Source organism: Dasypus novemcinctus, chromosome 4 (genome assembly GCF_030445035.2).
Source record: "Dasypus novemcinctus isolate mDasNov1 chromosome 4, mDasNov1.1.hap2, whole genome shotgun sequence".
Taxonomy (NCBI): domain Eukaryota; kingdom Metazoa; phylum Chordata; class Mammalia; order Cingulata; family Dasypodidae; genus Dasypus; species Dasypus novemcinctus.
Window position 1 is genome coordinate 42,149,908 of NC_080676.1, and position 26,034 is coordinate 42,175,941.

Here is a 26,034-nt window from a genome sequence, read left to right on the forward strand (position 1 = left end):
GTGGGGGAAAATACACCAAATGTAAGATATGGGCTATGGTTAGTAATACTACTTTGACGATGTCATTTCATGGTTTGTATCAAAAGTTTCACAACTATACAAGGTATTGGTGGTGGGGTGATATATGGGAGCCCTGTATGAAAATATTCATGTTTGTTTTGTAAGTTTACAACTTTCAGTGTACACTTATTGTTTATGTATGGTCATGTATGAATCATATACTTAAATAAAATTTTATTTAAAAAAGCATCATACTAGAATATTCATATGTTAGAAATGTTATAAATATGTTATAAATATTCTATGTTATATCATATGTTATAAATATTCTATTTATAACAGTCCCAACCTGGAAAAACCCAAAAGTTGGTGGACAATAGAATGGATAAATACGTTGCGGTGTATTAACACAGTGCAATGCTAGAAAGCACTGAGAATGAGCAAACACTGAAACTATAAGCAACAACATGGACAAATCTCACAAATGTAAAGTTGAATGAAAGAAGTGGGAGGCCCTCACTTGCTTGGCTTTAAGTTTCTTCCACCAGCACTGCACACACCAGCTTCTCGACCATCTACCCTTTATCTCAGTTCTCTCAAAGGAGAGTCATCAGTTCAGCAGAGCCCAGCTGTTTGCCCTGTCCCTTCCTGTCCATGCCCCCCTCTGCCAGGAGGCAGCTTCCTTGGTTGTAGGATTCACCTCCACTCTCCTTTTTGGAACTGTGCTGGTCCTGTTGCCATCTTCTTCCTGGCCTTCATGATTTTTGTTGCTCTTCTGAGCAAGATTTTGATATTGTAGTACCAGTTGTTTTCTCCTCTGCTTACAAGGAGAATTTCAAGCTTATTTCTGGGACATGCATCAGGAATGTGTTTGTCTTGGTGTTCTCCTACTTCCCATTTCTGGGCCCCTTCCCTTCCCTCCTCATTCACCACAGTGGCTGCTGTGGGCCAATTTTCCACAGGATTTCAGATGGTAGCTCAAGTGAAGACCAGAAGGTATGTCTTTCCTTGGAATATCTGCTTTAGTATAGGCGTCGTGAAGGCCCTTGCTCAAATCACAAGTCCTGCCTGTTCTCTAAATCTATTGACAAGAGCTAGTTTTCCTTAAAGGGACTGAAAAAAAATTCTCCCAGGGTACGGCTGCCAACTAGCTGGTCTAACAGATGATTAATTTATAATGAAGTCCCAAAGGGAACAGTAGACCTGAAAGGTGCCCTGGAAAAATGTCGTTGAATGGGGTTGTCACTGGGTCCCTTCTAATTTCATGTTCCTTGAATCTCTGTCCCCTCCTTGAGATGCCCGTTTACACAACTGCATCAGCTAAAAGACAAGGAAAATGAAGGATGCTGTGTGCTCATTTTGTTGGGATTAATAAACATTTGCTATCTGTATTATTTCTCCTGTCGGAAGGAAAAGAAAACAAGCACTGGGTAATCTTGTAGGGACTTGGGCTTCATTTTAGTTTCTGAGTCGTGCTCCCCTGAAGGTCAAGAGCTTAACAAAACATTGTTACAAAAGTGCTGTAATTAAGACTCATTTAGAGAAGATTGAGTAAAAAATGTGTCTAAGAGGATTATCAAGTAATGACTCAGTCTAACCATGTAAATCTTCTTTTTAAAAAGGAGTTGATGTTTCATAAGAAGCTCCATTTAAAAATATCTCTATTATCTTCCCCATGAAAATTATACTATGTATAGATGGATGAAGAAGAAAAATTTGACATTTTGGAGGTACTGATGATTAGAGGTGGCGTGTTTATTCCATAAGATCATTAAAGATTTCAATAGTCAATTTGGGCTTGTGGGATGGATACATTTTATACATGCATATTGTATTTTTGAAAAACAAGGAGTTTTTGTAATTAAATTATCTGCCCTGATTGCTAAGCTCTTCTCTCTAGATCCGTGTTCTCAAAATTGAATATGTATCACAGCAACCTGGAGGATTTGTTAAAGACCTAAATTGCTCTCAGAGGTTCTGATTTGGTAGGTCTGGGATGGGGGTCCCTAAATTGTCTTTCTAACAAGTTCCCAGGTTACATTGATACTGCTGGTCTGTGGCATACTTTGAGAACCACTGAGTTAGATAATTATGAATGATCAATGAACACATTAAAATTAGCTGAGAGGGCTTTAAAATAATACCCAATGTCTGGTCACACTAGAGCAATTAACTTGGAAAATTTCTGTATGTGGAGCCTGGGCAGTAGTATGTTTCAGAAGCAACTCAGGTGACTCCAATGTGGAGCCAGAGCTGACAATCTTTGTTCTAGATGAAATTTATATGGCCACCCTCAAAGATCGTGATACTAAAGGAGTTGGCAGCAGGTGCCCAGAAATACTAGCGATCCTTTCCAAATGTGGCCTGTGGGCTGCACTAGGAGTCACCTGAGTGTCTGGTGAACCGTGGACTCCCGTATGCTCTGCCCTGGCTGGCCCTCGACTGCCAGGCAGCATCGCCACCCCCCCTCCCCGCCCCGAGTCCAGTGAGTGGCAGTTTCTGGAGCGAGGGTGGAGTTTGTGCTATCAGCAAGATTACAAAAGGCTCCCAGGGAGTTTTCCTCTGTCTGATAACCGGGAGGGCAGCCTGAGTGAGAACAGGTTCACGCTGTACTTTGGCATGTAACAGATAATCTGTTGAAACTGGGGACAATGAATCTTTTTAGATTTTTAAAAGAAAGGCAGGAAACAAATACTTTATGTTGCTTTCCCTGATATTTTCTCATTTAAGTACCAAATAGCAGTCAATTCTTGACAGGTAGAATTATTTGCATTTTTACAAATGAGTAAGCTGAGGTCCAAAGGTTAAGTGAATTTCCCAAGGTCACAAGGCGAGGAGATGGCAGAGCTATGCTGTGAACCTGTGGCTGTTTGACCTCAAAGGTGAGGGTTCCGGCCACCTCATCACTTTTGCAAAATGCCTCTGGTGTTTCAGAAGTGATGAGGTTATGTAGAAGCAGCTACATAATTTGCAGAGGTTGTGCAAAATGATAACGCAAGGACCCTTGTTAAAAATTATTTAGAATGTCAAGATGGTAACAGCAGTGCATTAACCCAAGTGGGAGGCTGGTGTGACTGCAAAGGCCACACACCCACGAAGCCAGCCCCGAGGGTATGTTTTAATCCCCGCAACGTGCATGACACACTCGAATGTGAGAATCTGCACAGAGGCAGCCTGGGAGGGTGCGCAGATGCCCAAGTCTGAGCAAGGGGTTTTAGAGTCTAGCAGCCTCGTGAAGAATTTTGGCTGATTTTAAGCCTGTTTTTTAATCTCTAGGCACTTCAGTTCACTCATCTATAAAATGCAGAGAGGGAGAAGTGGGGAGGAGGTGGACCATGTCGGCAATTCCTGAACTTGTAGAACAGTAGCTACAAGCATGGACTCTGCACCCACACTACCTGGGTTCTAATCTTGGTTCTCCTATACTCTAGCTATGTGTCCTCAGGGAAGTTACTTAACCCTTCCGTGCCTCAATTTCTTCATCTATAAAATGGGGATTAAAAAATTAATATAAGCAAGGCCCTTAAGAGATATTGGTTGATAGTCGTAAGTGCTCTGAGTGTTTATTGCTATGAATCATATACTGCCTATGTTACTATTAATGTTTTTTTCTTTTTGACTCACTTTTTAAAACTTAGGAATTATCTAGTCTCTTCCTAAGAAATAATATTTGCAAAATCATCAGATTGATGTGAGTTATATTTTTCTAATACATGTGAAAATATATAACTATATAATATTTTCAAAGGTTCATTCATACTCCAAAGTCAGCCCATATATCACCAGCTGAATGGGCGTCACACTTTGAATAACATGTATAGTATATTTCAGTTTTAAAAGTCTATGAATGAATGAATATTTATGTCTATACAAATACATACCCACTTCATTCACTTTTAACTATAGTAGAGTCTTTCCAATGGTTAGCTACATGTTCTGGTGGAATAATGTTTAAACTGAGAAGAGAGATTGTGAATCAGTCATATAAATGTTAAAATCTTTGATGAGTCAGTGCGTTTCTCTCAAGAAATCTCTCTAAAGCTAACAAGGGTCAAAACTTAGAATAATGAACTATTGGGACAAAATGGTGACAGGAAGGAATAGGATGACCTCCAGAGGTATGGAATCTGCTGAAGACACATGCCCTTTCCTGTGGTCATTACGTTTTTTCCCTACATCTCTTTATCTAAGTCCCTAAGCCTGTTTCAGATTCTGCCTCTAGCTATTCTGACTGGAAGTTTCTTTTTTCTCCTTTTAGAATGTTCATAGTAATTTAATAAATATTTATTGAGTAAATATTGTGTTCCAGGCACTGAGGGCATGAAGTAGAACTCACGTATTCCTGACCTCAAGGTGTGGATGGGCTGCTAAACAGTGAGAGTCTCTATATTACCTTGCACAGGCTCATTTATTCATGTGTATTAGTCTTGTCTCTCCTTAAGGCAGGGGTTACTTATTATATTAGTCTCCTAATATGCTAGGTGCTTCCTCAAAGCACCTAGGCTCCTCTTTAGCAAAGTATTTATCAGAGACCCTAGGGTTACCAAGTTGTATAGGGAACATAAAAATAGTGACTAAGGGACTTTAAAATTAGTTGTTACCTAATCATCCTTCCCAAGTTATCCCAGCATCAATCCCCAGCCTTCTCATAAACATCAGTGATTGTCAGCTATGATAGACATGTAATATAAATACAGTATATATTGATTGTAAACTAAAATTAGAAATCCTTAAAAAGGTACAGAAATTCTTGAAGTCAAGGAAAGTTAAATTGGAGAGGAGCTCTAATTCACACCCAAAGCTGTGAACAATCAGGGATCAGACATAGCAGTTATTAACACAGAAGAAAAAATTAACAAGGATGAAGAGGGGTACTTCACAAGAGAATGATCAGAATATCAAAGGATGGAGAAAGGATCTTGGAAAAAGTATAAAAACTTGAATATTTTGGGAAGCGGATTTGCCTCAAATGATAGAGCATCCGCCTACCATATAGGCTGTCCAGGGTTCAAACCCAGGGCCTCCTGACCCGTGTGGAGCTGGCCCATGTGCAGTGCTGATGCGTGGAAGGAGTGCCATGCCATGCAGGGGTGTCCCCCACAGAGGGGAGCCCCATGCGCAAGGAGAGCTGCCCCACGTAAAAAAAGTGCAGCCTGCCCAGGAATATCGTCGCACACATGGAGAGCTGGTGCAGCAAGGTGATGCAACAAAAACACACAGATTCTCAGTGCCACTGACTAGAATGCAAGTGGATACAGAAGAACACACAGCGAATGGATGCAGAGAGCAGACAACAGAGGATGGAAGGGGAGAGAAATAAAAATAAATCTTAAAAAAAAAAACCAACTTGAATATTTTACAGAAGTCAAATATGAAGGGAGGGATATTAAATGGTGTCCTGATGCAATTCTGTCAGAAAAAAATAATGTCCCCAAATCCACACTTAATTCATACTTTGTTCATTTTACCAATTAAAGCATTATTACTGTTCTAATTTAATTTTGTCAAATGTAAGATCAAATACATTTTTCATAATTAGTTACATAATGTGTAGTTTCCAATATGCTAAACCCCATCCCCCTCTTTTACTATGCTGTTACAGTCCCTTTTTTACGTGGATTCACTTTAAGTGGACTTTTTCTGGTACTAAATATCCTAATGTCAGAAGGATTACCAATAATACTATTCAATGACGTGACAGTTTGATCAGCACCATTCTTCTGGAACTAATGACCAAGATCAGAATGAGCAGAAAAGGGACAAATGGCTTTTTTTACTCTAGTGCTCAGTCAGATTTCTCTTGGAATGGAGGTGCCTAGTGCAGCTAGTAGGAATTTTGGGATAAACCTGTTCATGGCCAGGAAAGGGAACTCTCAAGATTCCAAAAGAAGTTGCTTACCCACAAAGCACCAGACCGCAAAACGGATCCATGTGATGGTGGAGAGCTTTAGCATGAGATAGATGTTCACCAGCATAGCAAAGGCAGGCACAAAGGGGAGGCAAGGGGCCATGTAGGGCAGCTTCTTGGGGTTCTCTGGCTGCTGTAGGATCACAAACACCAGGGCACTGATCAGCAGCACCATCAGGACGACCAGAAGGATGGCCCACCAGCTCTGTTCTGAGATGTAATCGGAGCCAAAGATGATGAAGGAGCAGAAGATGAACATGAGGATGAAGAGCAGGAGCACGCAGACGGTTACCGTGCGCCCCGTGGCTGCAGTCGGCCGGTCCATTTTGCCCGGAAGGCCCAGCCGGATCCTCAGAGTGTAGTAACGGGGCCCGATCAGCTTCTTCAACTTGATGAGGTAAATGTTTTCAGATTCATCGGCTTCTATGCCTGTGGTCATGTCCACAGTGCCATAGTTGGGGTGGTTGACATTGTAAGCAGACTTGTCTGGTTTTCCTATGAGCATCTCATTGTCTCCCAAGGATGGTAAGTTTTTGGCCCCACATGTGTTGGTGGCTGGACCGGAGAACTCTTCCCCTTCACTCACAGGAGAACACATTTCCTTCTCACAGTCAGCCAGAATGCCCTCCTTCTTCTTTGTGTGTTCCTCAGATAAGAACTTGACAAAACCATCAATGTCACTCTCTGGTTGGTATCGAAGTAGCAGGACGCAGACAGAGACCAAGGTGTAGGCAAGGAGGGTGCCGATGGACATCATCTCTATCAGGTCTCTCAGGCTGACTAACAGTGAGAGGAGAGCAGCCAGGAACCCTGACACGGTGCAGGCCACCACTGGGGTCTCTGTGTAGGAGCTGACATGGGCCAGGAACCTGGAGGGAGGTGCAAACAGAGGGTTAATGGTAGGCCGCAGTGGCTGCTGACTCCACCATGGCTTAACCTGAGGTCCTGCACCTCCAATTTACAATATAGCTGCTCTTCCAACCCTGAGATTCAGTTCCTAGAAGAGTGGCATATTTCAAAGAGAATTTACTTTGGGAAGCAGACTTGGCCCAGTGGTTAGGGCGTTCATTTACCACATGGGAGGTCCGCGGTTCAAACCCCGGGCCTCCTTGACCCGTGTGTAGCTGGCCCATGCGCAGTGCTGATGTGCGCAAAGAGTGCCGTGCCACGTAGGGGTGTCCCCATGTGCAAGGAGTGCGCCCCGTAAGGAGAGCTGCCCAGTGTGAAAGAAAGTGCATCCTGCCCAGGAATGGTGCTGCACACACGGAGAACTGACACAAGATGATGCAACAAAAAGAAACACAGGTTCCCGTGCTGCTGACAAAAACAGAAGCGGGCAAAGAAGAAGACGCAGCAAATAGACACAGAGAACAGACAACCAGGGCAGGGGGGTGGGGGAGAAGGGGAGAGAAATAAATAAATAAATAAATCTTAAAAAACAAAACCAAAAATAACCCCAAAAAACCCCCCCAAAAACAAAGAGAATTTACTTTAATTCCTTGGTCTTGAGGCAAACTTCCTTAATAATATTCTTACTTCATTATATGATAAGAAGCGTTGACTGAATCTAGCAGTTAAGTCTAGGAGGATGTAAATTGAAGCCTGGGCTTGGCTATAAGGAAGTGATGACTGGAGAAAGTCAAACACCTGTTTGTCAGTCCTCTAGCCCTATGTTACCCAAATTGTGGCCCATGAATCAGCAGCATCAGCATCACCTTATACATATTCTTAGGTTTCACCCCAGACCAACTATAGCAGAGTCTCTGGGGGGAGGGAGCCCAGCCAACTGTTTTAACAAGAACTGCAAGGGACTGTGATGCCTTCTGATACTAGAGGAGCATTGCTGTACAATTAAAGTATAGGGATATATCAATTAAAAAATGGGCAAAAGACTTAAATAGACATTTCTCCAAAGAGGAAATGCAAATGGCCAAAAAAACACATGAAAAAATATTCAATCTCACTAGTTATTAGGGAAATGAAAATCAAAATGACAATGAGGTATCATCTCACATAACATAGAATGGCCGTTATTAAAAAAACAGAAAACAATAAGTGCTGGAGAGGATATGGAGAAATAGGAACACTCCTTTACTGTTGGTGGAACTGTAGAATGGTGCAGCCTCTGTGGAAGACAGTTTGGCAGTTCCTCAGGAAGCTAAATACTCAACAGTCATATGATCCAGCAATTCTGCTACTAGGAATATATCCAGAAGAACTGAAAACTGCGACATGAACAGACATCTGCACATTATTAGTAGTAGTATTATTCACAGTTGCCAGAAGATGTAAACAACCCATCAACCAATGAATGGATAAACAAAATGTGGTATACACATATGATAGAATACTATGCTGCAGGAAGAAGAAATGAAATTGGAACACATATGATAATATGGGTGAATCTTGAAGACATTATACTAAATGAAACAAGCCAGACACAAAAGGACAAATATTGCATGAGCTCATTAATATGAACTAAGTATGAAGAATAAACACATGGAGTTAAAACCTAGAGTATAGGTTATTAGGAGATAAAAGAAGGACTGAGAAGGGCTACTGGTGCTTAATGTATGTAGAAGTTTTAATTAACTTGACTGTAAAAGTGTGGAAATGAATAGAGTTGATGGTAACACATTATAGTGAGTAGCAGCAGGTTTATAAATGGGATTGTGGCTATAAAGGGTAGTCTAGGGATGTAAATGTCAATTGAAAAATGTTAGAGAATAATCTAGGAACTGAATAACACAGTGAACCCAGAGGTGAAGGACAAACGTGATTAGTAGTACAAATGCAAAATGTCCTTCGGTGAAGTAGAATGGATGTATGTCACAATTACAGGGTGGTAGGAGTGTGGAGAAGCATGGGAACGACAAAATTGGCATAATAAAAGTATATTATAAAAAGTCTAGGGATATAATTGGCGAGATAGCACAATAATTAAGAACATGTGCTTCTAGATTCAGGCTCAAGTCTAGCTAGATGAAAAAACCAACAAAGGTGATTAAATGGCAGGCCCTTTTTCAGTATTTCCAGGAGAGTCCTTTCCTATCCTCTCTCTTGTCTTGGTCCTCACCACTTTCTCCTCTTCCATTCCTCCCTTATTTTATAATTCACACAAAGCTATATATTGTGCTTGGAGCTCCAGCATCTTCTCTCTTAAAAAAATTTTGACAGCTGGAAAAGTTTTGGATATGTGAAATTGTCACATCTCCACCATCATCAACCTCTTCCTGATCTGTCCAGCTCCCCAGGCACAACTGCTCTTATCTGGTGATGACTTCAGGGTGTGTGGGAGATTACTGGTGCAGAAGATGACACTGGGGCAGAGGTTGTGTCCCTGACTTGGCTCCCTCTGCACTCCTGAGAGCTCCTTGGCCTCTATTGTTTACTCCTTACTTTGGCACTTGAAGAATGCCTTTCCTGCAAGCCATCATGAAGCGGGGACTAGGAACCAAGAGAAGGGGCCACATTCTCTTTGTACTATGGGCCGATAGCTCCCTTCAAGGCCAATGTAGGGGGCTGGAAGTTTTAACATATTGACATGGTTAAAAGTCTGGTCTTTGCCTTGAATAAAAGGGGGAAATGGTAAAGACAAATGAGTTTATATGGCTAAGAGACTTCAAAGTAAGTCAGGAGGTCATCCCAGAGGTAATGCTTATGCACGACTCAGGAGGATCTCATAGACAGCCAAAGTAGATACTACTGCAAATAGTGGGGCTCCTGAGGGCTACAGAGACACACAGGTCCTATGGTCATGGCAGATAACTTGGAGTTTGGTGCCTTGCCAGTGGGCCCTACTTTGGAGTGTGGAATCCTGAGTGTGACAGAGTTGGACTCAGATGTAACTTCTCTCCATGTACCTCTTCTGTCCCTTCTATTTGAACGTATAGTTGGTACTGGAGTTAGTAGGTGTATGTCCAAAAGACTTGAATCTTTGGGCTGTCCATGTGCCAGCTTGGTCCTCAGCTTCAGTGGAATTGCAACACCTACTCTCCAGTTCATTGGACTCACCCAGGACAATTAACAAGGAGGTGCGGAGGAACAATCACCATATCAAGGAACTGAGAGGGTCTACAACTGCAAGCAAGAGAGTCCCACCCATTAGCCATATGGGATCGAGGTCCCCTCTCAATTCGAGGTGAAGTGGGCATTACCGCACCAGAATCCTCAGGATTGGGGAATAAAATATGGACTAGGGTGGACTTACTGGTATTCTAACAATGGCAGAAATTATATCATTCATGTGGAGACAGTGGCCACTGGAGGTGCTGGAGGCAGGGAGAGGGGAAAAGAGGTGGAATATGGGGGCATTTTTGGGACTTGGAATTGTTCTGCATGACACTGCAATGACTGATACAGGTCATTATATATCCTGCCATAACCTAGAGAATGGAGTGGAAGAGAGTGTAAACTACAATGTAAACTATAACCCATGCTTAGTAGTAATGCTCCAAATGTGTTTATCAATTGCAATGAATGTACCACTAATGCAAGAAGTTGTTAAAGCGGGGAAGGGTGGGAGGTGTGGCAAGTGGGGCATATGGGAATCCCTTATATATTTTTTGTGTAATATTTTGTGTAAACTAAGTATCTTTAAAAAAAAAAAAATATATATATATATATATATAAATATATAAATTCTGGTCTTTGGAGTTGACAATTCTGGGTTCAAATCCTGATCTGCCACTCAGCAGATGGGGAACTCGGGGCAAGTTTTTTTTTTGCCTCTCTTACCCTTACTGTACTCATTTGCAAAATAGAGTTATTGTGAAGACTCAGTGAGTCACTGCATATAAAGCATCTGGTATATATAAATGTGCAATAAATGGTAGCTACTGTTACTATTAATAGGTTCTTTTTGGAGGATCTTATCCTGTGTTGGATTCCTGCTTAGATTGTTTTCATCTTCAAAGAGGTGGCAGTTATCATGCCTCAATATGAGGGCAGGTCTAAGAAATCCCTGGGATGGGCCTCTTCCTTCCAGAGGCAAGCCAATGCGGCAATTTGGCACCTGCCACCCCCACAAAGGAGCACACAATGTCAAATGGGGGTGGGGGTAACTGTAAGAAAACATCAGTCCATGCTAGATCGAGGGACTCAGGGTCAAACTGAGGGGTGGTTTCAGAGCCTGGGCTCTTCTCACTCAAACCCTGTGCCAGCAGATGTATACCAAGTTCCACAGTCTCTGGGAAAGGCACTTATATTACAATCAGGTTGACAGCAGATAATGATCCCCCCTGGACAGGCATGGTATAGTATCCCATGGAGCATGACCCTTAGCCTTACCTGAAAAGGAGCCCATCACCAGCCATGGCATAAATGACCCTTGGCATTGGGAAGAGGGAGCCCAGCAAGCTGACTGTCAGTCCTGCAACTGACCCAATAGCCACTATGAATTTTGCTGCATAGAACCCGTGAGTCACAAACATCTCCATGAGCGGGGATTCCGTGTCAATGGCATAATATGGCACCATCAAAGTTAAGATCACGCTCACCTGTGAAAACAAGAGAAGACATGGCTGGATGTGGAGGGGGCCAACAGGAAGGATGAGGAGGGAAAAGACCCCTGGCCCTGGAGCCAGAGGCCTGCACAGCAGCTTGGATCTGCAACCTCCTGTTATGTGCTTTTACTTTAGATCAGTCATTTGGCCTCTGGGGCTCTTGGCCTCTGTATTTTCTCCCAATCGGTGAATTTAGTGGACTGGACTAGGTAATCTTTAATGTCTCTTTATGGCCCTATATCTGAGGAACAAGTTTGTGGGGATTTCAGTCCATTAAAGCAGAGCTACATGGAGAGTTGAATGGAGGGCAGCTATTATCTGGCAGAAGGAGCTAAAGCCAATGGTCCTGGAGCCCAGGCTTGCCAGTGACAAAGAGCACCTGCCCACATGGACAAGACTCTCATTTCTTTGATATTTTCATGGCCCTACATGGTTTTATCTGTATTCCCTCCTACCCTGCAGACCAGAGGTTGAAGCCCTGAAGATAAGTGCTTAGGAGATCCACAGCCAATCAGCTGATGGACCCAGATGTGGAGTAATAGTTCCATTTTCTCTCTGTAGCTTAGTCCTGGGAGGCAGACAGGCCAACAAACACGTTATGGCATCAAGATGGAATCCAGTCCTATTCTGGCCTGTAAGACCTCCATGGCTTTGCTTGACCAGGAATCACTTGGCCATGGGCTCCCAGGACCCATTTCCCTTCATATGTCATGTCATAGATCCACCATAACATCCCTTCCTTAAGAATTGGCCCCAGGCAATGGAGCCACTAATCATATAGCCAATCCTGTCATCAAAAAGGGAGCTCAGCTTCTGAAAGAGAGAGGATGGTGCATTTTTACTCCCTTTCTTTGCCTGTTACTCAGGACCCAAGATCCTCCAGCAAAGCTATGCAGGAAGGACAGCAGGATGTACTGCCATGGCTCAGCAGTTCAGCTCTTCTCATGGAGTTGGAATGCCCTGCTGACCAGCGCTAGACAGAACAGCCCCCAAGGCATGATGACGGAATGTTCTAAAAGGGAACATTTCGAGGTGGGGTGGGGTGTAAGAGAGTGGGACTTACTTTTACAGTAACTTGTATAGACTCTCCTGTCCACATAAAAGCAGGGGGGATGGTGGTGGTGCTAAAGCTGTAAATGCATGGGAATACTCTGCAGGCTGCAAAGCACTTATTCTAAGGAAGGAAGTGTTGTTATTGACTTTATTGTATGTGCTGCAAGGGTCAATCCTCTAGAGGAAGAGGAGGTATGAGGAGGTATGGGAGGAGAAATGGAGGGCAGAGTGTCTCTGCTGCTCTTCTGCTACCTCTCCTGGACATTCTGCCTGCAGAGATGATCTGGGTATGATAAGATGATGTCACGTGCATGTGGGTACATAGGGGGAGGTGATGATTGACCCACTCATGGGCAACTGAATTTCTATAAACCATATCCAGGATGCTCTCAGGTTTTCCTTTGACCTCCAGGACAATTTGGCTTTGTGGTTTGCCTTAAAGACCAATTGACCTGGCTTCCTTAGGTGGCTGCTAAAGACTTTTTTGGAAAAGAGGTGTGTCTCTCATGAACTGGCAGCAGGAATGGCAGGACATATAGGCTCCATTCCCAGTGTTGGCTTTTCTCTAATCTTGGTGACTGAAGTGAATGGGACATGCAGAACCTGGGAGTATTCAAGTAGCCACACACCTTTCAGCTGGTTCTCTCCATTGTCAGGGTCTCAGCAGGAGGTGGGGGTGGTAGTGTTAGATGTGGCTGAGTTATTTCTGTGACAGAAATTCTGGAATGGGGGCTGAGAGGTGAAACATCAAAAACAGAAGAGCATATCAGGGATGTGATCCTGAGACATCATTATGAGGCTCCCCTTGGCAGGGAAACCCAAAGGGGTGATTGTGAACTGGTGTGAAAAGAGCTGAGAGAAACTGCATTTCTTCCCTGAGATTTAAGAGGAAGAGAGTCTCTAGAGGACAATGCATCCCTCTCCCCGCTCTGCGGGGAGCCTGACTGCTTTGCTTTGGGGAAGCTCCCAGAAGACAGAAGAGCATTGAGAAGTGTGCACAGAGGCCCACAATACTTCTGCCTCGCACACCCACCCGTTACTGCCAGCCTATGATCTGAGCTTCTTGGATAGGGGCCCACTCCCTGCATGCCATCCCCTGGGGCAGCAGCGGACACCAAGAGCCTGTGATTAGGAAGAGGCAGGGATGGAGACTCAGGAGGGCCAGCCTGAAGTGGGGGCTGAGGCTTCTCCCCTTCTTCAGTCTGGGGTCTTGATTTTCTTCTTATCAGTGGGTGGAGCTATAGGGGACATGAGACAAATGCAACCAAACACCAAGAAGGTAGAAGGAAAGGACTAATTCTTGGCAGAGAAGATAATATAATCTAAGCACCATATTTTAAGGTTAAATGTAAGAAGTCCATAAGGAGGGTCCCATAAAATTTCTCAGCATTTGGTACTTACAGATACATATGCTGTCAGGCAGATGACCAAGGAGGCAGTGATGGCATAAGGGATGGATGTGTTGGGATTCTTGGCTTCTTCTCCAGTGGTGGCGATAATGTCAAAGCCAATGAAAGCGTAGAAACACGTGGCCGCTCCTTGCAGCACCTATATGGATGATGGCATTCATCAGACTCAGAATGTCCGAGCAGTATCGTGGCCTTAAATGGGTACCCACAATTGTCTAATACCTGTTAACATTACTGAGTGGGCAGAAGTGTGTCACAGGTTAACGTGGTAGAATGAGCGTTGATCTCCTTTACTTTGCAGGTGTGTGATCTGGGCAATTCCTTCACATGTAACATCCATAAGATGAATTATGCCCAAATAAAAATTGGGCCATCCAACAAATTAAAATCCTTTTTTGAAACTTCAGTTATAGGTAAATCAATAAGTTGTGTTATCTGTTTGTCTAGAGGGGAATTCATTACTCTCTCTGTATTTTGTTTTCATTCAGTTTCTCAACCTTGATTGGGGGCTATATGACTACTGCCCTAGGGGATGTTTAGAAATGTAGGGAGGTACTTTTGACTGTTACAGAGACATGGGGTGGGTGCTACCGGCATTTAGTATAGGGAGCGCAGATGCTTCTGCACAAAGAACTGTCCTGCCCAAATTACCATTAATGCCCCTGCTAGATCATCTCTATGGTAATTTCCAAATCTGAAATGATAAAAAGAGTTTCAGGTCTTCAGATATAATTTTGTCTTTAATGGGAAGAAGGGTAGAGACAGACTTTGATTTTTTTCTACTCCTTTTGGGGACTCGAATGGCCTAGTTGGGCTATGGGGCAGGAGAAGGTCACTGTCGATCTGGGGAGGTGGCATCCAGTAACACCTGCCTGGAAGTCTGTCTGAAAGAGCTCACATGGCCTCGAGCGTGGTTAGGATGTTAGAAGATGTCAGTGAAAATCTTTGATTGAGGAATGTGTTACTTTCTCCCAAAGACTCAATTGAAGCTTAAACAAAATTTCCCCATCTAGGCATTTTCATTATCAGCTGAAAGGAGAAACTGAGCCTCCTTGAATGTTTGAGGGTGTTCTTTTAGAGGAAGGTGGGGACTATCTTTGGAATTGTGTGTATAGGGCGAGAGGATTTGGCAGCATGCAAGTGCCATAGTAAGGGGTCCAAGGGAAGCTCACTGTAAGCTGGGTTCAATAGTGTCCTCCTCAAATTCATGACCACCTGGAATCTGCGAATGTATTATTTAGAAATAGGGTTATGGCAGATGTTACCAAGTTAAGTCATACTTTATTAGGGTGAGTCTTATATCAAATATGACTGGTATTCTTATAAGAAGAGGGAAGTTTGGTGGACAGAGAGGCACACAGAGAGAACACCATGTGATGATGGAGGCAGAGATTGGAGTTTTGCTGCCTCAAGTCAAGGAATGCCAAGAATTCCTGGCAACTACCAGAAGCTGTAAAAGACAAGGAAGGTTTCTTCCCTAAAGCCTTCGGAGAGCCCCTGGTCCTCTTGCCACTGGGATTTTGGACTTCCAGCCTCCAGAACCATGATAGAATAGGTTTCAGTTGTTTTAAGCCACCCAGTTTATGGTATCATGTTATGGCAGCCCTAGGAAACCAACATACCCACATTATAGATTTATATTTGATGAAATTCAACACATGTGCCAGATATTTGATGCCCAAATGTCACTCTTACCTTCCCCACTAACTTCTCAATTAGTAAAAGATGAAATATTAAATACTAGAATCTTCAAAGTACATCACAAAAATGAAGATCTTAAAACTTCAAAAGCAACATTTGCTCATGTGTAAAATGAGTTTGTCTCTACAGTGCCCCCCAACAAGGAGGTTAATGTTTCAATTCTCTAACTCAGGGGTTCATATACTGGGGTCCACAGAGTTCAGAGAATCTGTGAATTTTGTTGGGAAAGTAATATATATCTTTATTTTCACTAACCTCTAAATGAATGTTGGCATTTCTTTCAATTTTAAATGTGGGTGACAAACTGACAGAACCTGTGACTTTGTCAACAATAGCAATCAGACATTTTCAATACATTAGAGTTGTTGCAGAGATCTTTAAATATTGTTTATGCTTATCACTTCTTCCAAAGTATGATATGGGCTGTGGGGCAGGAGAAGGGCACTGTCAATATAGATATTACTATATAATGCACCAATAAAGAAGCACATTATTACTATATCACAATTAAAATATTTTAGTAATTGTGTTTTGGTACAATTGCCTTCTTTTGAATTCCTGTGTAATCAGGTGTACATAGGCTTCACCAGATTATGGAGTCCGTGGCAGAAGAAAGTTAAGAATCCCTGCTTTATTCTAATAAGTTGGGTAGAAAGAACTTCACAGACACGAGTGGCTGCATTTCCTGAAGGCTACTGTCTGGAAAAGGAGATAACCTCTACTTTCACTCCTGTGAAGTCCTTCAATTTAGGGTATGGATGGTGTCTTTGGTCTCCAGACAAGGAGAGTAAACAGATCTTACTCCATCACACATGGAGTTTCCTGGGATTGGAACGTGCTCGTTTTTTACTTGTCTAGGCAATGTTTCTGGTCTTCACAAATGAATGGATTTCTGGGATTGTAGGCTTGCTAAACTGTACTGATTAAGGAAAGCCTCACTAAAGACAGTTTCTGGAAAACAGGTTTTGCTTTCTCTCCCCTTTAATGTCTTCCCCTTGACATACACAACTCTTCTAAATCACATGGTGACCTGGCATGACGGTCATTCTCTAGATGCATCTTTGCCACTAGGATTGTGTCAGCTCTGGATGGAGAGGCCCTAGACCCTGCTGAGGAATGGAAGGTGGGGGAGCTCTCAACAAGAACTCTGGGACAAATCTACTCTAGAAAATGGTGAAACCACATCATGGGAGGAATGACAGTGGGCATGGGCTGTCGAGCTTGAAGAAGAAAATACTCGGTGCAAGACATGGAGGACACCTTCAGATATTTGAAATATTGATAAAGTGCAGCTGGAGTACAGAGGGAATCCCTGAACCATGCTCCTAGGCAGTGCACATTTGGTTAGGAGTGCAGGCTTTGTAGACTGACAGATCTATGCCAGTTCTGGCACACTAGCTTGGTGACCTATGACAAGCTCCTAATTTCTTGGAGCCTCAGTTTCCTTATCACTTAAATGGAGATAACAATAGTACTTATCTCATAGTGTTGTTACAAGGATTAAATGAGCAAATATAGTAAAGTGTGGTGTTAAAATACAGCAGCTACTCAATAAATATTTGCTCTTATCAGCAGTTTTATTATTATTGTTAGCTTTTCTAGAGCAGACAAAACTCAAGGGCACACATTTCTTTCATGTATAATAATTTTTACTATTTTAGAATATAACACATATTTATTGTTACAATGTGCTAGGTACTGTGCTTCATGATGAGGATACAGGGATGAACAAAAGGACTCTGAGCTTGACCTCGTGAAGTCTTGTCTAGAGGATACTAGAAGACCAAAAAGGTAACCTTGACCATGGTAATAAACTGAACAAGATTAATAAGTATCTGTATTATTTCCAAAACACAAAAGCTACTATTTTCTACGTGAAAGAAAGAATGGATTGCAATGACTGATAATGTTAGATACCACAAAACTAACAAATAAATTTATGATCAAGCTGGGAAGAGAGGGATTAGTTTTGCAAAGAGAATGCTTGTTAGCTTGAATTTGCATATGTAGAACTAGAACACAAATATGGTTGAAGAAAGACAGGGCAGATCAAAGGCAGTTTCTACTGCATCAGGCAGGAAACAGAATTTAACTCAGGTGTTTCAGATGAAATTATTTCAGTGAAGGGACTATAGCAGGTATAGGCAGATATAGGCAAGGGATAGGCAGGGTAAAGGGAGCTAAGCAGGGATATGCAGGTATCAGAGACTAGCAATAGTGGGAAGTTGTGACTCACTGCTGAAGGCAAAGGGTGGAATGGAGTTCCAGGAGCCCAGTGGGAGCTGGAGATGTGGAGCAACGGATGAGTTGTATTTGTGGCAAGACATAGGCAATAGCGACAAGTAGTGCCATGACTGGGAGGGAGTGAGGAAGACATACCCTGACCTTTTCCTCTTCTCACCTTCTTCTCCTGTTAATAACATCTCCTTGGCTAAACTCTACAGGAGGTAATCAGCAAGGGGGCTTTTGAGTACAGGAAATGGCACGAACAGTGGAAAATGTATCTGGCACGTGGAGGCAAATGGAGAAAATCCAGTACACCTACCAAAATCAAACCTACCTGGCCCAACAAAACATAGATTAAACAAGGAGGTTATCAAAGAACTCATAACATCAGCAAAATAAATCACCTTTTCACTTGAATTATTTTGGATGAGTTTGTCCTTGCAATGATCCCTGAATAGGATGAAATTGTCTCTACATGGGTCTGTCTCCACCCAAAAACCCCAACTCACCAAAACTGCTTTTCAGCTCAATCTATCCAGACCTAAGACCTCGCCCCTGGGATTTATGACTATGTTACCTTCCATGCATGGAAGGGTGTGTGTGGTTCCTAAAGGTGAGCATCTGTGAATAAAATTGTGGTAAAATGTATGCATATATGAGTGCTTCTGTGATTGTGGGTGATTTGTCCTAACTCTTTAATTTGGTGATGTGAGCTGAAATTGTTTTCCAAAGTAAAACTGGTCTAGGCCCTCAGCGAGGCAGTCCAGAACTGTCCCTCCCTCTACAGAGCTCAGCAGGGAAGCAGCACGTGTCTTAGTTGCTGGAGGGCTGCTGCTTAATTAGTTGTCAAAAGCAATGTCATTAGTGGCCTGCTACTCGGTGTGTGTGGTCCCGAAAAGCTGCCCCTGTGCTTTGGCTGATATTTGAGAGGCCTTAGCATGAGCAGCCCTCCCATGTTCTGCCTCAGTCAGCCTGCCAGATGCCTATGAGATAATTAGGCCCCTTTATAGAATTCATTCCTAAGGTAACAAGACACCACTCCAACTTTAATAGAAATTTCTACCACCCTTGTGCCCCAGCTCTATTAGCAGCCTTTACACAGTGACGGTGGAATGTGTTAATAGATTCCAACAAATGGATTCAGATGTGGTGAACATGAAAAACAACTTTTTCTTTGTTGGGAGCCTGTCAGCATTCCCCACAAATGCCTCTATGAACTGTTTTCCTGGGAGCTATTTGTGCTAATGAGTATCACATTTGGTTACAGAAAAACCGTAAGATAGCATCAAGAACAAATAACATAAAGGGAATACACGTCCAACAATGTTCAGAGGCTGAGGAATTGCAGATGGAAGCTGGGGTTCAGCTGAGGGCCAGCAGTTACTTGATATAAGGAAAACTGTTTGTTTTTCTTAAGCTCTTCAAGACCAAAGAAACAGTTGACCCAGAATCTGTAAGTGAGTAAACCATTCCTTAAGATATTTTCTTTGGAAGGAAATAGTTGGAGTAGGGGAAAGAGTGGGCTTTGAGGGGTCTATGGCCAGAGAGCAGATTGTTCATTAACCCTTTCAGAGTACTTGAGAATTATGTTCAAATCACAGCGGTGTCCTCATAAGTCAACCCCCAAGAGCTGTAGGCTGACAAATGGTTTCCTCCAGCCCATCTTACTTAAAAGGGGTTGAAGAACAAAGCGGATTGGAACTCCTTACGAGTCCCCTGTTCAGGGGCAGGGGTCAGGGTTTCTCTAAGGAGTGAAGAAGTTCATGTAACTGCCAAGTGGGCAACACGTTTTTGTTGACTCAGAGTGACTCAGATGACATGCTCATAGGAGGGTGGTCAGTCCTTAACAAAAATAGGATCTAAATTCAAAGTGGCCTTGCTGGAATGGAAAAGTGACCTCAGACCGAAGTTGAGAAAAACAGGTCCAGATCAGCTCACTAGGGAGGATATGTACTATGCAGAAATCCAAGGCCTGGCAGATAGCAAGGGGATGAGTCAGCAGCATCCTCACACTGGGCTGTCCTTGATGTTCAGATGATCCTTCTAGTTAATCACCAGGCCTCTCATTTAAGTTTCCTCAGGGATGATGGTTTTGTAGTAAAAAAATTTTAAATATCAGCTGAGCTTTCCTGGTCGCCAATGACAAGCCTACTTAAGGTAGCACATTTGGATTGAAGCCAGAGGCCAAAGGTGAAAAGAAAGATGACTGGTCCTATGAGTCTAGACCTGGGGAGTAGTGGAATAAATCTGGCCTTTGGCTCATTCGTACAGGAATTGAATTTTGGTTCTATTACTTGTGATCTAGATCTGTGACCTTAAATTTTCTAAGCTTCAGTTATTTTTATATAAAAGTAGAGATCATTGTATTTATTTCCCAGGGCTGTTGTGAAGATGAGATGAAAAATGTATTAAGACTTTGCCGCAAAGAAATGCTAAATAAATGTCAGTAAAGGCATCCTTCCTTTCTTTTTGTGCGCCTGACTTCCTATCTTCTTTGTAACAAAAGCTAGTGAGACGCCAGGGTGCATACACGGGGAGGCCCTAGCGTTGCCTGATCAAGGAAGGCAATGGAGCCCCTGGAAAGGGTAAAGCAGAACAGCAGAACAAATACCTTAGAACAAAGCACCGGGGAACACGTGAAAAGACTCATTCAACTTGTTCCAAATGGGTGAAGGACATATACAGAGAGTACTAAGTCTTTCCAGTCTTTACATGGCACCTACACTACAGTGGGTTCCATTTAAGTGAATTCTTAGGAATATCTTGGCGATTAAACATGACCAGAGTAATTTTTTAAAGTTTTCGAATGGCTTTGGCAGGATATTTTAATCAACAGTGCACACTTGGTTTAACTAGACTCCCATCTGAAGATAAGAAAGGAGACTAGACCGTGTCTTAATGCTTCTCCCAGCTCTGATGCTCTACGACTTTGTGAAAATGTAAGGAACTGAAAATGTGTTAGATTAATTACCTTATTACTTTTTTTTTTAAGCTCAGGGGTGGCCATCATACACTATGCTCTCCATATAGTGGAAAGGGCTTAGGAGCCAGACAGACCTGGGTGGGAATTTCAGTCTTGGCACTGACTAAATAGGGGACCTCAGGGAAATTACCTAGTCTCTTGGACCTTTGGATCCTTGCATTTGTAAGCGGAGGCTAACAACACTTCCCTTAAAGTTTTGTTATAAGAATCGAATGAGATACTATTGGCAGAGCACGAAGCTAGCACCCAACTGACAGTCAATAAATACTAGCCTTCCTTCTGTCTTTATCTCTGTTGGCAGAACCGTAACAGTGCATACATAAAAACAGCTATGCCTTTATTCTTCTTTGTAAACATTTAGTGCAACTAGTTTCCCCACTTGATAGATGAGAAAACCTAAAAGCACAGAAAGGCTTACATTAAGTTCATGACCCAATAATTTTCTTATATTGTTAAGAAAATGGTGAGAATATTTTCATGAAAATGCAATGGAGTTCCAGTAAAACATTTTTTCTCCCTCGCTTTTATAATTTGTCATTTTTCTTATGTGATAGGAAAGGAACAATTTGTATCATAAGAAAATTCAGACTCTGGCATTCAGAATGGGGTCAACAGTATTTCTTTGTCTTTCTGGTTTTAACAATTTTCAGTATTTATGCTTTTTAAGGAGGGGGGATGAATTTTGTGTTTCTGTGGAATTCTTACAGATAAGCACAAGACTAGAAATACTGGCTTAAATTGCTTCCTTGCTTATTTCTCTGCATTGAACAGCGCAGCATGGTTCAGAATAAACAGAAGCTATTTTGAGTTTTCTCCAAGAGGGATTTCTGATTCCTGGACATATTGGAGGAAAATCAGTCTAAGCAAAATAAACAAAAGCAAAACTGGTTGCATCCTGCTCTTGCTTTCTGTCTGCAGTCCTTAGCAGGCTTGCCTTTCTGGGCCTCAGTTTCTTCATCTGCTTAGTAAGGAGAGAGGACTAGGTGATCTCTGAAAGCACTTCTAGCTCTAAATTCTCTAATTTATTTTCTACCATTAAAAAACAAAAAGAAAACAGGATGGGCTGGTAAAGCTTACCAATAAATCCATATTATAAACATTTTTAGTCATACTAGAGAAAGAAATCAGGTACGACTTAGAACCACTTTTCAGTGTAAACAATTTGCTACTCTGAGCTTCCCATTTTTCTTTCCCATAAAACACCCCACTGGGATGAGATCTGAAAATGTGCCTTTGGCCCAGCTCACCCTCTTGCCAACACACAGACCCCGCTGGGTAGACTTCTCTGCCAGGGACCGTTCCTCTGGAAAGGGAACTCCACTCGACCAGCTCACCTGCCCTCTGACCCTGGTGGGACTCTCTACAAATGTTGGGATAGGATCTAAAAACTGTCCCTTCTCTAGTGCCCTTCCCAGGCAACACTCACCCCTTCGAAAGCACTCATTCTCCCTGGGCTCCTTTACTGTCTGGTCTATTTCCTGTCTGTCTCTTCTGACAGCCTGTAGAGAGATTCTATGGAATCGAACTGTTTGTGTACAGGCTTTGCATCCTGACTCTATCACCTATGCTTTGCCTCAATAGCAGGTCACTTGACCTCTCTGAATGCGGCTTTCTTCATTTGAGGAAGTGGAATGTTAATATTTTCCTTGCAAGTTTATTAGGATGATTAAATAAGATATCACAGGCAGAGCACTTAGTACAGAGTTAGGTATATTGCCAGTGGCCAAAACTTTTAAATTTTTCATTGCTTTTTGTATAATGTATGTTCTCAACAAATGTTTGTGGAATAAATAAGTTTAGCAAATAGATAAGAGCCATTTTTTTCAGGGCATGCTGATTAAATGCAGATTAAAAGGTGATGAAGAGGGTCCATGAGCAACGATGGCACAGAGCAGCATTTTCCTGAAACTGCCTCTTAGGCTGGCCTCGGGGTGGAAGGCAGAGCACGCGGCAGGTACCCTGGGCTTGAGGGAAGAACTCACCCCTGACCAGCCGTGGGGCAGGAACTGGCCCTCCGCCCAGTACTTCCCGTTGATGAAGAAGAGGCCCGCGATCATGATGAACACCCACACTGCCAGGTTCAGCACATTGAGGACGTTGTTGAAGCCCACGGAGTTCTTCACCCCGAGGGCGACAATGATGGTCACGATGACTGCGATCACCAGAGCCAGGAGGTCTGGGTAGGATTCTTCACCTTTCCCTGAGGGGAAAGACCTGAGTTAACACCGTCCAAGGCGAGAAAAGGGTCAGGCAGATCCCTAGCCCCGCCCTGGTTCATCTGTGCTCAGTTCTGAGAAGAGTGCTCTGTCATGGAGCGAGGACAAGGAAGTGTGTGCAAGTGTGTGTATGTGTGTGTGCACGCATGCTTTGATCTGCAAGCAGACACTAGTGTCTTTTGCAAATGTGCAGGCATTTTTTGTAAATAACCTTAACTCCCTATTCCCTACCCCACCTCACTACTCTGTCCCCTGGTTATGTGTATTCTAGACTCTGGCTCTGAGTTTGCTTGTTCTAATTTCGTATCAGTGAGATTGTACAATATTTGTCCATTTGTATCTGGCTTATTTCACTCAACACAATGTCTTCAATTTCCCCAAGTTGTCTCATGTACCAGAACTTCATTCCTTTTTATGGCTGAATAAAATTTCCTTGTGTATATGTGCCGCATTTTGTTTATCCATTCACTGGTTGATGGACACTTGGGTTGCTTCCATCTTTTGACAATTGTGAATAATGCTGCTATGAACATTGGTGTGCAAGTATCTGTTTGATTCCCTGCTTTCACTTCTTTTGGGTATATAAATAGCAAATGCGCAGGTTTGGTAAGATGCCCTGATATCCTGGACCAAAAACAGAGGCACATGATAAGATAATTACAATATGCCTATGGAGCAAGGGGACAGGATATTGGAAGTCTGGACTGTCCTGGGACATTTAGGATGTATATATAGTTCTAACATGTTATTTGAAAACCGTTTGCTCTTCATTATTGTTAATTTTATAGAACATAAACTTTCCATTTCCATTATGAGCAAATTAAATAATTTGTGTCTGTAGTTTTCTTTCCATCCATTTGTCTGTGGTGGAGAGAAAATTACTAGTGCACATGCCCTGTCTGCTTGGCCTTGCTCATTGGTCAGTGGACTCCTGCCCTCTGTGGAGTGGAAAAGGCATTGCCACAGCAGTCAGGACTCCTCAGTTTCAGCTGTACTTTTGCCGTTGGTCTTGGGCAAATTGCCTCATTTCTCTGGACCACATCTGTAAAATGAAGGGGTTGCAATCTAATTTTTTTGGAGACCCTTTCAGTCCTGAAATTCTATGAAGTCAGTATATTGAACAGACATGGTCTCTGTGATGGTGTGCATGTGCTTAGTATTTATGTCAATTCCACTGTGACAGGGACGCTGAAGTCAAAGGACTTATACACAGTCATAGAATCAGTCTCGGAAGTGCCGAGGCCAGGCTCCAAAGCTTCCTCAACTGTTGTTTAGCTTCCCACAAATGTGAAAGGAGAAAACCACACATTAGGATGGAAAGCGGGGGCAAATGATGGAGGGAGCCTGAAGTCTCAAGATACTTGTTACACGGGCTTCTGACTGTTTAACACTCATTCAGTTATATTACTCCTTCCTGACCTCTACTGGACTGGAATCCATTTTGTTCCTTTAAAACTTTTTTTTTAAATTTGAAAATTGGTACATGCTTATTTATGAAAATTTGAAAAAGAGGTCTGAAGAAACCACTGGAGAAGTGCCTTGCTGTTCTTTTTCCTGCGTTGGTTTTGTTTCGTATCTCTATTAACATGATACATGTAGATTGTATGCCTTTTCATGTGACATTACATCAAAAATATTGTCCATGCAATTGCAGTAGTCTTACTAATCATCATTTTACTTACTGGCAACATAATATATGTCTACAATTTACTTAATCATTTGCCCCATTGTACAACATTTTAGGCTTTCAAAATTTTTTGTTACTGTAAATAAGGCTGTGTTAACTTCTTTTTATATTTTTAGAGAAATTAGGATTATTAGAATAAATTCAAAGAGAAAGAATTACTTCATAAAAACAGATAATGGGTATATTTAAGGTCAGTGACACATTCTGTCACATTTCATTCTGAAATGGGGAACCCATTTATTTGGCTTAGGAAGGTTCCAGGTTGGGGTCAGCAGATGTGGCAGTCTCACCCAGGCCATTGAGGGTTCCCACGGTGTCCACCATCCAGCGGCTGATGGTGTGGTTTGCCAGTGAGTCAAACATGCTGCTGAGAGCACTGGCACCAGCCGCGGTGCCAATGAGGTACTCCAGGATCAGATTCCAGCCGATGAAAAACGCCACGAATTCGCCGACAGTGACATAGCTGTAGGTGTAGGCGGATCCCGTGGTCTTGGGAACACGAACTCCAAACTCTGCGTAGCAGACGCCTGCACAGGACAAACAAACACACAAAGATGGTGAACATCAGCAGGTGACCTAACCTCGTGACTTTGGGTAGAGAATATTGGGAATTTAGACATACACAAAGATTTTTGTATATGAATCACTTCAAAGCCAATTCTAATCTCTTCCAAAGCTTAACCTGAATGCCTGGGAAGACAATCAAAACTACTTCTATCGAACTATTGGAAACCAATCTTTATTTAGAAAACAAATTCCTTTGTTGCACGTGTCTTTGTCTTGTTTCTTGTTCTTTAAGTGTCACATGTCCTAAGTGAGCCTGGGCCTGAACAGCACAACCTCCACACTCAATGCCAGGGTAATAGAATTCATTAGCATTCTAGTCTTTCAGGTTTACACATCACAGAAAGTGCTCCTCAGTTGGGAGTGATACTTTGAGCAATCCATAAAAATGCTGTACCATATTTAGGTGGTTATATGAAAATTGTAATTATAAACAAATTACTAGTTATTAAGAAGGAAGTTTAGGGAAACAGACTTTGGCCCAGTGGTTAGTGCGTCCGTCTACCACATGGGAGGTCCGTGGTTCAAGCCCCGGGCCTCCTTGACCCGTGTGGAGCTGGCCCATGCGCAGTGCTGATGCGCGCAAGGAGTGCCGTGCCACACGCTGCACAGTGCCCCACGCGCAAGGAGTGCACCCATAAGGAGAGCCGCCCAGCGCGAAGGAGGGAGCAGCCTGCCCAGGAATGGCGCCGCCCACACTTCCTGTGCCGCTGACGACAACAGAAGCGGACAAAGAAACAAGACGCAGCAAAAAGACACAGAAAACAGACAACCGGGGGAGGG

The 26,034-nt window shown here is 42.7% G+C and overlaps 1 protein-coding gene across 2 annotated transcripts in view; it reads right to left on the bottom strand.

Moving 5' to 3' along the window:
• Positions 1-26,034, bottom strand: part of SLC7A14 (solute carrier family 7 member 14) — a 139,675-nt gene that overhangs the window by 22,809 nt on the left and 90,832 nt on the right. For both annotated transcript variants that reach the window (XM_004447924.4, XM_058295266.2), the window contains exons 3-7: positions 24,978-25,214; positions 22,767-22,984; positions 13,867-14,013; positions 11,198-11,406; positions 5,900-6,777 (exon numbers count right to left, since the gene is read on the bottom strand). In XM_004447924.4, the coding sequence (XP_004447981.1) occupies positions 5,900-6,777; positions 11,198-11,406; positions 13,867-14,013; positions 22,767-22,984; positions 24,978-25,214 (1,689 nt within the window). The remainder of the gene's footprint in view (positions 1-5,899; positions 6,778-11,197; positions 11,407-13,866; positions 14,014-22,766; positions 22,985-24,977; positions 25,215-26,034) is intronic.